This window comes from Thamnophis elegans, chromosome 1 (assembly GCF_009769535.1).
Source record: "Thamnophis elegans isolate rThaEle1 chromosome 1, rThaEle1.pri, whole genome shotgun sequence".
Classification (NCBI taxonomy): domain Eukaryota; kingdom Metazoa; phylum Chordata; class Lepidosauria; order Squamata; family Colubridae; genus Thamnophis; species Thamnophis elegans.
This window is the reverse complement of record NC_045541.1, coordinates 130,640,904-130,655,230: the sequence shown is the minus strand read 5'-3', so window position 1 is coordinate 130,655,230 and position 14,327 is coordinate 130,640,904. Positions and strand designations below refer to the sequence as shown.

Here is a 14,327-nt window from a genome sequence, read left to right as displayed (position 1 = left end):
CGCAGGCCGCAAGTTTGACACCCTTGCCCTATACCATACTACATTGTATCAGATGAAGTTTTCACAAATATCTTCTGAAAAAGGTAGTAATGCTGCCTCTCAACCCTCACTCAAAGAAAAGTTATACTTTCTCTTTCACAGCAGAGTTCTTAATCCACTTTCTTACAGAAAACACTTAAGGCAACTTGATTCTCACTTGTTTTAATGGATCCCTCTTTTTATATGCATTTAGGCAAAACATATTACATATATTGGCAGGACCCACAACATATATTATATCCATCAGTTGGGTCAGTAAAACTAATAACTTGTCTTGTGAAAAGAAAACATATCCAAGCCTAAAGATTCTGAGTGAGAATTTCATGTTAAGAAATAAAACATAGGTCAAATTCATTGAAACGTTGAGCAGCAAAATGCAAACTTAAGAATAATCTTCACATATAGCTTGCCAGTCTATTCAGTTTAGTTTTTTAAACATATTAAACAAAAAACTGTATTTCTTTATGATACAAAAAGAATATCTCATTCCCAATATTCTATCTTGGGAATATATTTCTATTTTTCTCTAAGCCAAATAAACAAATTCAAAATACCAGCTGGCAGAATGTTTCATTGATGAGACAGCATGTCTTAACTATCCCTAGGCATCCACTAGAGTAAGTCCATCATGAAGGGCACGTTTCCACATGTAGTATGTGGAGCGTGCTGTTAAGGGAAAGTGAGCTCTGAACTCCTTGAATGTTGGAAAGGTCTGTGATGCAAAACGTTGCTGGAGAAACAGCTTGGCCTGGGCTTTGAACTGAGCTGTGGCAATCACATCCATCACAAACATGCTGCTATTGACGGTTTCAGGCAATTGATAACCTGGACTTGCAGTGCTGCAAGTCGGCATCTGCTCATCCTCAAGCACTTGAGAAAACTCTTCAGGGTGTGTGGAATGGAATTTAAGTTCTGCCTTTCTTTTCATCTCAGAAGAAGATGTGGGAGTTGGCTGCAAATTTTGGGAAGCCATTGTTAAGGGGAGGCAATGCTTTTTGGTCTCCTTGACACTTTTTTTCCTCCAAAACCAATAGGTTGCAGAAGAAATATTAGGATAACGCAAGCGAAACTTACAGAGTGGCATGTTCCATTGGCAAACACGTTTCCTGGCCAACTCACGAGCTTGCTTTTGCCAACTGTAGAGAGATTGCTTGGTGCCCATGAGAATTCGGGGCCCTGGATGTTGCCCATTGACCATCTTCACATTAGGCAGGTTTCCTGACTTTAGTGACAGATACAGATTCCTGGTCGGTTTCTGGATTACAGAAAGAGGTAGGGGAGGTTTAAAATTTGGATTCCCTTTGATGGCTTTTCTTCTCCAGTTATAATACGTTGATCTGGAGATGCCAGGAAAGCTACGTTTAAAGTTTCTATATGGCACAAGACTATTCATGGCAATGCATTTTTCTAGATAAGACTTGGCTCCTTGCATGGAAGTTCCATTTTTGGGATGATTCAGGAAATCGTTTGAGCTCTGGCCTCCTTCAGATGTTGATGCACCATCCGGACTAGTGTGAAGCTTGTACATTTGAGGATCCTTAGACAAGGCAACATCAGAAGAGGAAGAAACCTCACGGTTGTTCACACTTTGCATCTCGTGCTTCCAGGCATAGTAGGTGGAGCGAGAAATTTCTGGGAACAACTGTCGGAAGTGTTGAAGAGGAATAGTGTTACCTTCCTGAAAACAGGATTGCAAGAAGTGTTTGGCTGCAAATCTGGCCGCTGCTTTCTGCCTATGCTCTCGTGACTGTCGTTTCCATCGATAGAAGGTGCTTTTGGTAATGCTGTATCTTTCACGTAGGTTAGAGTAAGTCACCTGGGGATCCTTGTTCAGCAACTCCAGTGTCTTCACAGGCTGAACCTGAGCTTCCGGAATGGATGCTGTGGGTTCCAGTTCTTCCAGACCCATGACAGGGACAAAGTACTGAGCTTCGAAAACCTGGGAAGAAATCTGCCTCCCTGACCACATGATGTGAAGTGTGGAGGTTTGCAAGTTACACGTTCTAGGTCGAATGAGTCGGTTGAAGTATGGCCGTATCTTAAGGTTGCTCATTGGGTAGATGGAATAAATGTTGCATTGTAGTACAGATGCCAGACCGTACAGATGCCACATGTTGACATAGCTGCCAATAAAGCAACTGGCTTTAATGTCAACATCAAAGATAGCCTCGATGGTAGCTATAGGTAATTTAGTCATCTGAGGAGATTTATCTGTACAAAGAGAATAACGAGCAGCTTGCAGCATCACCTTAGAATCAATCATGCCGTGGAAATAGTACTGCTTGTTAAGCAACATCTCCACAACTGTGCGGACTTGTAACTCCAGAGTTAAGCTAGTGTTACCCCACAACAACACACTTGCTGCCTCAAACAAGTGGTCCCCATTGCCTTTACAAATGAAAGGCAACATATTGCGAGGAGCATCTTCTGGGTAAAGACTTTTTGCTACACGGTCAACTTCCAGCTCCTCCTGGAACTGCCTCCCATAATAGCTGGGTAGTGAAAAAGAGGACAATATCATCTGACATTTCAAGGCTGCCTTAATTAATTGCTTTATCCCATCATATTCAGATGCCTTCTGGAGTTTCTGGAGCACGGACTGCAATAATTGTTGGCGTTGAATCATTCTGAAATATAGAAAAATTTGAAGAATTAGAATACCATGTTTTGCACAGATTTTCCCTTCATGGCTCCATGAAACTACTTAGAGAGACACAGTTATGCTGTTTTGTCTTGGCACATAACTATACTTCCTGAGCATATCAAAAAGCTAAGTCCAAGCTAAGAGATGTTTTCATTGAAAATGGTGCACAATCCTGTGGGTTAGAATACTGAATGAGACCTTATTCCTTAATAAATAGTCATAAGGCTGCACTATTGTTAATTTTGCATTGGACTGCATATTTTATAAAATTAAATTTAATCAAGAATGTACATTATCCCATGGTCTTATGCATTGTTAGCATATACCAAATTAAGCTCTAGTACGTATTATCCACCTGAACCTACTTACCACACTTTGCCATTAAACTGAAGGATTAACACTTGAAAATATGATCAGTGTAACCTGCTAAAATTCACTGAAGAGCACAGCAATGCTGAAAGATAAATGTATGCTTTCTAAATGAAGAAATACTCATTTTCTGAAGTTCACTTTTCATCATTTTAATGCTGCCCTTCAGTAACGTTTGCTCTTTAAAGGACAGATATTTGATTTAAAGGCAACTTGTTCATATGCTGTACTCTATCCAACAAAATCTCTCATCCTTCAATTGTCTGGGGTTTTTTTTCCATTTGTCAAATATTTGCTTATATCCTTTAAAGAAAGAATTCTTTTTTTAAAAAAAATCTGTGTTGCATCCCTGTAGTTTTTATTCTTTCTAGCCAGCCAATGCATAGCAAGCATTGAAACTGCTGAGAAATGAAAGTTGGAGGGGGAGAAGGAAGGGTGTATGGGGGATTGAAGTGTTATGTTGGGGTTTTTTTTACGGTGGATTTTTTCCTTTTTTTGTTTTTTTTGTTACGCACAGTATATAAGTGATTGTACAAAATGAAAATGAAAATGAATAAATAAAATGGGTAAAAAAAAAAGAAACTGCTGATTCAAAGGGCTCATATCTAGTAGGCTGAGAAAGGCTGAGATAATGCAGTAACAAATTATTTTGCCTTAATTTGTCATAAATAATTCAGCACAATAGTTCATTTGTGTTTACATTTTACAGATTTATGTTCTAAATATAACACTACCTGGACTATGAGAGTTAGCTATTGTACAATTTGGTTGGCTTTGCAAAGTAAATTAAAAAAAAACCAATATAATGCAAGATCTAAGAGACCTCTTCTGGTGATAAGACAACATTGCATTTCTATACTGGCATTTAGGTAATTTACAAAGTGTTTTATAAAGTAAAAAATAAATTCAAGAATTACTGCAAGATGAAGACATTGTGGATATCACAAACACCTTGCAAAATTAGGAAATAAGTATTCCCTTCCACCAGGGAGGAGCCTTTCACTGAAAGCTCAGCATGCTGAAGATACAGAAGTGAAGTAAAATTGTGCTTCTGTTTTTCCTAGCTGAGATTGTTTCTTATTTTTTTTAAAAAAAATCCTAACAGTATTTTGCAATAATCTGAGAAGGTAACAACATGGTTTCAGCCACCTCAGGGTCATATTGCTTGCAAACATTGCTTGCAAAATTCAGCACTTGTGGGAAATTCAGTTCTGAAAACACAAGACCGAAATACCATTCTCTACAAACAAGCAAATTATAAGGCTTTTCTCATACAATTTACAGGATGTAGCACTGAGTTATATGGTAAAAGTATAGTAAAGGTAAAGATTCCCCTCGTATGTGCTAGCTGTTCCCGACTCTAGGGGGCGATGCTCATCTCCATTTCAAAGCTGAAGAGCCAACTCTGTCCAAAGACATCTCCATGGTCATGTGACTGGCATGACTACACACCAAAGGTGCACAGAATGCTGTTACCTTCCCACCAAAGGTGGTTCCTATTTTTCTACTTGCATTTTTATATGCTTTCGAACTGCTAGGTTGGCAGAAGCTGGGAAGTAACGGGAGCTCACTCTGTTATGCGGCGCTAGAGATTCGAACCGCCGAACTGCCAACCTTTCTAATCAACAAGCTCAGCATCTTAGCCACTGAGCTGCATCCAGACAGGTATAGTATGCCTCACTTAATTTGAACACTTCAACAATGCGCAATATTCAATGCAATATACTGTATATCCTTTACCATTCTTGCCACAGGATGTATTTTCCTATTCACATCCCTGTAAGTGGGCAGACAGGAATAGCTTAATGCAAGGATGGAGAACAGATACACTGTCAGCGTTCCAAGTATCATGTAGAATCAAATCAGAGTCCAAGGCAGAACGATCCTTAAAGTTCCAATTTAATAAAGACATCTTGGCATTATGCTATGAATCCCAATTCTGGAAATGACATCAGAATTCTACCCAGGTAAAAGTTCATAATCTAGTCCCCACACCAACAATCCATCACATGGTCCAATCTTCTTCTTCCACGCTGGCATCCACATCCAGCTGCTTCCGGTCAGGTGTAAAAGTGCGGAGACAAAAGATGACCTTGGCTTCTAGAAAAGAATGATAACAATACATTCCACAATCCTACTCCTGTCTATTCCCCCCCTCCCATCAACTATACTAATAAAACAGCATAATGAAATAAGAGAAAGTGTGGCAGGCCAAAATTCTAAAAGGAATATAATTGCAGGCCTGACATACACATTCTCTCCCTTATATATCAATTTTAAAAGGCATAAATGGTTGCAAATCTATCATGGAAGCTCTTCTGAGTAGAAAAGAACCTGTGATGTCTTATTCACTTCTATCTCGTGTATGAAATGCAGCTTTCCACATCTAGTCTCCCAAAGTTCCACCATCCTAATTATATTTATTCAAAAATATATGTTTGAAAATTTGTTTTTCTTTCAACCTGAATTTTGCTGTTCATCATCTTTCACTGGTCTTCCCCTTACATAGTATATTTTATTACTGTACACTTTGCACATTGTACAGATATTTTGTGTAGTACATAGTAGTATTTAGCTGAGCTGCACCATTCGTTTTCTAATAACTTAATCCTCCAGACCTTAAAAACTGCTGATCTTAAAAACTGCTGATCTGTTTAGAAAAGTGAGAAAAGGGGATCTCAGTATCGACATATGTTTTCCTGACTTTTCACAAAAAGTGCAAGTCTTAATCTGCTACATTTTGCCATTCCAATCATCTGTATAATGAGATATTTTAAGCCTTACTGTACAGATAAAAAATATAGAACAAGATTTCACAGCTTCTGATTTCTTCTTCAGGAGAGCACTTTAAAAGAACATATAAAAAGTACAGGTGGTCTTTGACTTATAACAGTTCATTTTGTGACCGTTCAAACTTACAACAGCACTGAAAAGTGACTTATGCCCAGTTTTCACAGTTACCTTTGTAGCATCGCCATGATCATGTGATCAAATTTCAGATGTTTGGCAAGTTGCATGTATTTATGACTTCTGCAGTGTACTGGGATCATGTGTTAGGTTTCAAAAAAATTTACAACCTCTTCTGTAGGTGTGGGAGTGGCTTGCCAGCCATGTAACCGGATGGGAGTGGCTTGCCAGCCATGTGACTGGGTGGGCATGGCCAACTTGTAAAATGTGGTGAAACTCACTTAACAATGCTCTTGCTTAGCAACCAAAATGTTGGCTCAGAAACTCTGGCATTTGAAGCACGCAAGTCTTAAAGCTGTCAAGTTACAAGACCCTTGCACCCCTAACCCTTTAGAACCCCCCCCCAGGGGTATTCAAACTTGACAGCTTTAAGACTTGTGGACTTCAACTCCCAGAATTCCTCCTCTCGCTCTTCATCTTGATGATGTGCGGACAGGCAGGGGGAGGGAGCTGGAACCGGTTCTAAACGGCACTGTAGATTTGTGGAACCTCTTCTATAGAAGATGTTAGAACTGGCAGGAACCCACCCCTGGATCATGTGATCCCCTTCTGACAAACAAAGTTAATGGGGAAGCCAGATTCACTTAACCACCAGGTGATTAACTTATCAACTGCAGTGATTCACTTAACAACCATTTTAAAAAGATCATAATAGGGCAAAACTCACTTAACAAATGTCTCAGTTAACGACAGAAATTCTGGGCCAATTGTGGTCTTACGTTGAGAACTATATTCTTCTCTTAGGATGTCTAAAACCATCACTAAAACAGTGACAGAACCTTCTCAAAAATGTTAGGAAATGTTTATCTTAAATGAAAAAAAATCTTGTGAAAACAAACTGAGATAGACATAGCAGATGATATGGTGTCTTCATAATTTTTGAAATACACAGTCGCTCATACAATCCATTGCATGAGTTAATAATGGAAGACCTTTGGCCTAAGTCTAAACCAGGAGTGTCAAACCTGATTTCATTGAGGGACACATCAGAGTTGTGTTTGACCTTAGAGGCTGGGGTGGGCATGCCCAGCTTGACGTCACTCGTGTTGGAGATGTCTGTGGTGGCCCAAGGGCTCTGCTGGTGAAAATGGGCTCAGTTTTCAGCCATGATCGCCTCCTGCCGCCCTCTGCCAGTGAAAATGGAGCTCTTGGAAGTCCACGCGGGGGGGGGGCGCACACGAGCTCAGTTTTGCTGGTAGAGGCACTGCGAGCCAGTCCTTTGCTTTTCCAAGGGCAGCCCCGCAGGCCAGATCTAAGCACCCTGTGGGCTGGATCTCCGGTGCGCACTTCTCTGTCCCAAAGTAGGATTGAGTGGGGGGGAGGGAGCAGGGGGGAGGGAAAAGGTAGAAGTCCAGTTGGCTTTCGTTTGGCATGGGGAAGAGCCAATACCACCTCCATGGCCTACTCGCTGCTCTTGCAGTGCCTTGCGCAGCACAGCAAAAGTGCACTTCACAATGGGGGAGACTGGATCCCCTCCTCCTTCTGGAGCCCCACTTGTTCCTGGCAGCACTCTCGCTCTCCCTCCCTCCCTCCCTCTCTCTCTCTCTCAAAGGTGGGCAGCTACCTCTGGGTTTGCTCTCTGCAAGGGGGATGAGTGGGAGATAGACAGAAAAAGAGAAAGAAATATATGAGGGAAAGAGAAATGAGAGAGAGAAAGGGGGAGAGAAAGGAAGAGAGAGAGAAAAAGAAAGAGAAAGATTGATGAGGGAGACGGAAACAGAAAAGAGAGATAGAGGGACATAGAGAAAAAGAATAATGAGAGGGAGACTGAGCTAGAGAGGAGAAAGAGAGATGAGAGGGGGGAAGGGATGAGAGTGGGAGAAAGGGAGAGAGAACGAGAGAGATAAATGAGAGAGGAATGAGAGGGAGAGGGGGATAGAGAAAAAAGATGTGAGGGAGAGGGTGATAGAGAAAAAGAGAAAGATGAGAGAGAGAGATGAGAGGGAAATTGAGAGAGAGAAAGAGAGATGAGAGGGAGGGAGGGAGGGGAGGGGGAGGGAGGGAGAGATGAGAGCGGTAGAAAGGGAGAGAGTGGGAGATACCTATTTCCCATAGAAAACACAGAGAGCCACAAAACCCGGGTAGGCATGGCTGGGGTGGTCGTATGACTGTGTGGGAGTGTGTGATGTCAAGTTGGCCACGCCCACCCAGGTTTTGTGGCTCCCAGTGTTTTATTTTCTGTGAGAATCAGGCCCAAGTGGCTCTTTGAGTGTTTAAGGTTGCAGATCCCATCCTTCTGTAATTAAAAGTACTGCCATAGTTCTCAAAAACACAACTGCAGTATATTTCTAGCTTTAGTTCCATATATTAAGATCACCAAGCTGAGAGGAATTGCTAACACTTTGAAAGATAGGCTCAAGATCCAGAAGGACTTTGCCCTTGACAGACTTGAACACTGGGCCCTAAGTAGTAAGATGCAGTTCAGTGGTGAAAAAAGTAAGATCTTGGACTTAGGCACAAAAAAACTAATGCATAGATACAGAACAGGTGGTACCAAGCTCAGTAATATTAACTTTGAGAGAGGTCAAAGTAGAACACCACTTAGGTAAGAGCCAGCAATGTGCTGCCAAAAAGGCTAAAGCTGTCCTAGGTTCAATCAACAGAAAGGTAGCATCAAGACATGAGAAGTAATAGTACTGTGAGACCACACATGGAATACTGCATCCAGTTCTGGTCACCACAATACAAAAAAGATGTTCAGTGTGCAAAGAGGAGCAATAAAGGCAATAAAGGGACTGAAGGGCAAATCGTATGATGAATGGTTGAAGGAGCTAAGTATGAAGGGAAGGATTTAGGCTGCATAAAGAAGAGATTGACTTTTCCTCTAAGGCATCAAATGGCAGAACAAGAAATAATGGAAGCTTATTAAAGAGAGATCCAGCCTAGAAGTAAGGAGAAATGTTCTGATAGTGAGAATAGTTAAGCAATGCAACCTGAGCTTGCATTCTGGGATTATGGATGCTCCATCGCTGATGGTTTTCAAAAATAAATTGGACAATCAATTGACTGGAATAGTATAAGGCTCCTATCTGGAGCAGAAGGTTGGACTAAAAGACCTCCAAGGTCCGTTCCAGCCCTGTAATTCTATGAAAAGGATCCATATATCTTGTCTGTATGACTGTATTGCTTGAAAAATAATACTATTTAAAATATATCAATATTATTGTGTCTATTTGGAGATTGGATTGCCAATGTGATCTATCAACCAGACATGGACACTATAGTGCAACAATAGTCAGGTATGTATCAGTGAAATTGCAATCACCTCAAATTATTATTTTTTTAATAATTTCTAGTGTGATGGCAGCAATATCACTTGTTGCAAAGAAACAAAGCATCTGAAAGCATGTGAAATATTATATCATACTAATTTTATTAGTCTTAAAATTCCAAATAAGCTTTTCATTATATTTGCGTAGCTTTTGTTGCTTAGCTTGAAAAAAAAATGAACAGGTTGATACTAGTATCATGGAATAAAAACCAAGGAGAATAGTTTTTGAATAAAGTACATCTCAGCTAGTAATAATTATTAATTATATATACGTACGTACGTACATACATACATACATACATACATACATACATATATATATATATATATATATATAGTGTACAAATATTCACTGTGCTTGTGCTTACTGCTGAAATGGCATCCAATATCAGTCAATATTGAGTAATGGAATAAGGCAACTTTCTATTTATATTATCTAAATTTTCAAGATAAACACATTTCTCAGAAATTCTACATTATTAATTCATTGAAATACAGGACATGGATATTCCTTTAGGAAAACTAAATACCCACACCCATATCCTACCACCATGCACAAGTACTACCACCATGCACAAACTATTTTATTATTTTCAATACAGTTTACGCAAATAATAGCTTGTTCATGGCGGTAGTACTTCATAGGATATGGGTGTGGATAGTTGGTTTTCTTAAAGGAATATCCATGTCCTGTATTTCAATCCTAACTCGGCACTCTAGTTTCATTATTAGTATAAAATGAGTGGGCCTTTTATTTTTTAAACCAAAGTTAGGGCTTACTGTGGAATAAGCTCTAACTTTGGTTTTAAAAAAATGTAGTTACAATTTTGCATTCATAAGTTTCCCAAAACTTTGAAACTACTGAATCAAACTTGCATGCAGACCAAACATTATTACGCATTAAATCAAGTGCAGAAAATAAAAATTAAAAGCTAAATTATCGGGGGGGGGGGCGTTATTCTGAAGTCAGTCGAATTATAAGATTCTCGCGTTTCCGTAAGACCCAGGTGAGCGTTCGGGTTTGGAATTCAAAGTAAGAGAAAACATTTTGCCAACACCACCCAAAAAGAAACAAGGGGAAAAAAACCCAAACCTAAATCGCAGCCAAGGCCTTGGAAATGGCACTTTCTATGCCCCCGTCGCAATCCAAGAGCAACGTTTAAATAAGGTCACGAACGACGAGCCAGGTATGAAATAAAGCCGGGCTTCCCTCTGCCGGCAATGCTCCCTCGCTCCGATCTAGGGCAAGGCGGGGAAACCTGAAGCGGGACCTTTTAAAAAGATGGAGGGGGAGTAACAGAAACTAACCTGAGAATGAATTTGATGAGCTCCTGATCAACCCAATGTAAAACAGAGGTGGAGGGGAGGGGAAGGAAAGCAAAGAGATCCGCCATCCTTGAAACCAGCGCCGTTTCCAAAATTACAAAAGGCCCATGGGAATGAATTAATTGCTCGGCGTTCTTACGAAAAGAGCTCTGGTTTCAAGAGACAGCGACGCAGGCTAGCTCCATCCCGCAAGAGGGCAGCCAGAAGCCCTACGAAATTGCTTTAAGACATTCTCTTGAAACAAAGGCGGCGGCGGCTGCACATGGAGGGAGAATTTAAAAAGAGAATAAATGAAGGATGGACTAGCAAGGCAAACCCCATGGAGGCCAATTTGAAGGAAAACTTCCTTAATGTGGCTTTCTTTTCCAAGGCCACAGGACTAATTCAGCAGCGCGCAATCTTTTTAACTCAGCTGTAAAGCCTAAGGGCTTCAAATTGCAACTCTACTCCTTACTAAGGACCGTAACTAAGGAGTTGCAACTTGAACCACCTAATCCCCATTCCTTTCCATTTTCCTTGACTTTGACTCGAGTTTGTACTGGTTGTGGTCCTAGAGTCCTCAAGCTCAACTCGGTTTTATGGAGGTTTAAGCCACGTTCCCTCAAGAAACCGGTTTGTAAACGTTAGTTTCTTCCAACTCACCTTTACTTGTTGGGCAAGCCAATCAGTTCTAAGCTGCTGCTGCTGCTGCTGCTCCTTCCTTGCCTTGGTCTCACTGCAAGGCTGTTTCCTGGGCACTTAAATTCTGAGTCAGGAGGCACAGCAATCTCCACCTTCCCAATTGTGTCCCACATCCATACTAGAACTGGTTTCAGATCTGGAGTGAACCAATTGGAGTGGCTGCTTTAGGTGTGTAAAAAAGGCTTAGCTCCACCCCTTCCCCAAAGGAAATTGTTCATTCCCAAGTACTCTTGCATCCAACATGAAAGGAGCAGAGCAAATTCTGGGGTCATTTCCAAAGCTAAAGTAATCCTTGCTGTTGTCTAAGACACTCTTCTTAAAGAGACAAGGATCTTTAATATTAATGAATTATCATTACTTTCCAAACTTGATTAAGGAAACACTAAGGTTAGGCTAGGGGGAGAAAGCCAAAATATATAGTGAGGAATGAACTCAGATAAAAATTAATTCTGGCCGTTGGAGGAATAATTTTGAGGCAAATTGATGAGAATTTCTATAATTGCCTAGAAAAAGGCAATTATATTACTTCTATAACTGCCTAGAAAAAGGAAAAACAAACGACTAGAATCCTTATTGTATGAATTTTAGTTTAGCACACATAGGTACTAGAAATGTTGAATGTAAACACAAATGCTGAAACTACATAAGGAAAAATTAGTGGCATTTTATTCACACACACACACCTTCAATTAACCAAAAAATTTAATCAATGAAGCCTGGTTTTTAAAAGGTCCGTGTTCGCATATTTTTTTTAAGTAAAAAGAAAATGGGGAGCAAATGTAACTTGTAACAAATGTAAGCAAATGTAACTGCATTCCATAGCTTTCACAACAATGCAGGATATATCTTCTACTTTGTGCTAAAGAGGTGGCCTGATTAATAGTGGGAGGAGGTCACTTTTACCCCACAAATGTTTTGCCTTATAAATAAAGATCAGCTTCAGTAGCTTAAATTATGCCTGGTAAACGATGAGCAACTGGAGTATGTCTTTCAATACTGGTATCATAGAATCCCTATTTCCTAGCTGCTGCTTTTTGCCCTGATTGCAATTTCTGGATAGTTTTCAGTGGTACCCTAAATAGAGCCCATAGTAAGTATCGAGATAGGATGTAACCAGAGCCTGGATAAGTATTGCCAAATCTAACTGGCTAGAAGGTTTGCAGGTGGCATAATAGTTTTAATTGTGCAAAAGCCACTCCGTGTCGCTGTCGATTCAGCTATTATAAATCAATTGAAAGCTGAGCTTCAACAAGCGCTCCTAAATTGTAGTGTGTTCTTTCAGGTGAACGCATCTGTATTTCAATCTTAACATCTGAGTCTTTTTTCTCAATTACCTCCATTTTGTCTGGATTTGATTTGTTTGTTCTCTATAAACATGATGACTGTTGAAACATTGTTGAACATTCAACATCAGTCTAGAATATATGATTGGTTTCTTAGGGCTAGATGGTGAGAAACAGTAGGATTGCATATCATGAATATTTTGATGTCAACCAATTCCAAAACTTTGGACAAACCACTCTAAAGATTTCACAAAGGATGTTGAATGAGAATAAGGCAAGACTCTTGGGAGCACAATAAAGAATAAACTACTTGCCCAACAGTAGTTCCCAAACATTGTTTTCTAGGCATGGCCTGACAGTTGCCAAAACCATTGGAAAAATAGTGCCCTCAGGACCAAGTTCCATGAGATTGTCCAGAGAAATACTGTGAATGGCGTCAACTGAAACTCACCAAAACTCTAGGAAAATCATCAGCCTCTGTCTGTCACCAGGTCCCAAAGGTGCTTTTTCTAAAAGGCAACTGGACTTTCTTGTTTGTTTGTTTTTCTTTGAAAATGTTTTGCTTTTCATCCAAGAAACTTGGGTAAGAAGCAAAACATTTTCAAAGAAAAAAAGTTTAGTTGCATTTTGGAAAAAGGACCATTGGGTCAACCATGATCTGGATGATTGAAAATATCCATAGATGTCCATCATCAAGGTCTTCAAAACAGCCTTAGTGTTGTATTCTGAGTGAAATTTGTCCAAATAATTCATATTCTCCATCTGTGTCTAAAACTAGAAGGTCATCACATCCTTAGTTACCTTTCTTGAAGATTAAATGTTTAAAATTGGCCTATAATTGTAAAGTTTTTCAATAGAATTTTACTGTAGCCTTGGGTGGGGAGGGAACACTTCTTATCTGTAAGAAAACTCTGGTCTCTTCCCTTAACCATGAATTAAATCCTGGAGGGTTTATTAGCCATCATTTCTTTATACATTTATAGGATTAAACCCTAGATTTTAAAACAATCTCTAATTCATGTTCATTCATTGTGTATATCTGGCTGGGGAATTCTGTAAATTGAGATCCACACATCTTTAAGTTCACAAGGTTGAGAAATATATGGCTTATTGGATAGAAGGTAATTCCTAGTTGAACTTGACTGATTCTGAAAGTCAGATCAGCAGGTCAGATCTGATATCACTTGGATGCTATCCAAGAAGTAATCCAGTGATTAATTCTACGGCTATATAAATGAACTTGATTTTTTTTAAAATGGAAAAAGGCAACAGCAAGCCACTTTGTATTTTTGCCAAGAAGAATGTAATTATCCATATCATATATATGATATATGATTCTTCTTATTTGTTATTTTAGATTCTTCATCCTGCCTTTATTATTTGCATAAAGTATGCAAAGTGATAAACATACCTCTTTTCTCCTCTTATTTTCCCACAACAACCCTGAGAGGTAAGGTGGACTGAGACATAGGTCACTTGTCCTAAGTGTCCCAGGCAGCTTTCATGCCTAAAACCAGGCTAGAACTCACAATCTCCTGGTTTCTAACCAGATGCCTTAACCACTAGACCAAATGAAATATATTACAACTGAAATGTTTGCATACAAAAAGTCAAACTCATCATTAGTGAGCTTTTGAAAGTAAGATTACTTGACAACTATTTTGTATGAGATGTTAAGTTGAAAAGTTCAGCTAATGAATGTTAGTACATTATAGTATTACTCCAACTCAAAATGGATTTACATTTT

The 14,327-nt window shown here is 39.6% G+C and overlaps 1 protein-coding gene across 1 annotated transcript; it reads right to left on the bottom strand.

The window, feature by feature from the left end:
* Positions 1–640: 640 nt before the first annotated feature.
* VRTN (vertebrae development associated) lies at positions 641–2,665 on the bottom strand. Its single transcript, XM_032209252.1, has one exon. The coding sequence runs from the start codon at positions 2,663–2,665 to the stop codon at positions 641–643; it is 2,025 nt and encodes a 674-aa protein (XP_032065143.1).
* Between the last annotated feature and the right edge of the window lie 11,662 nt (positions 2,666–14,327).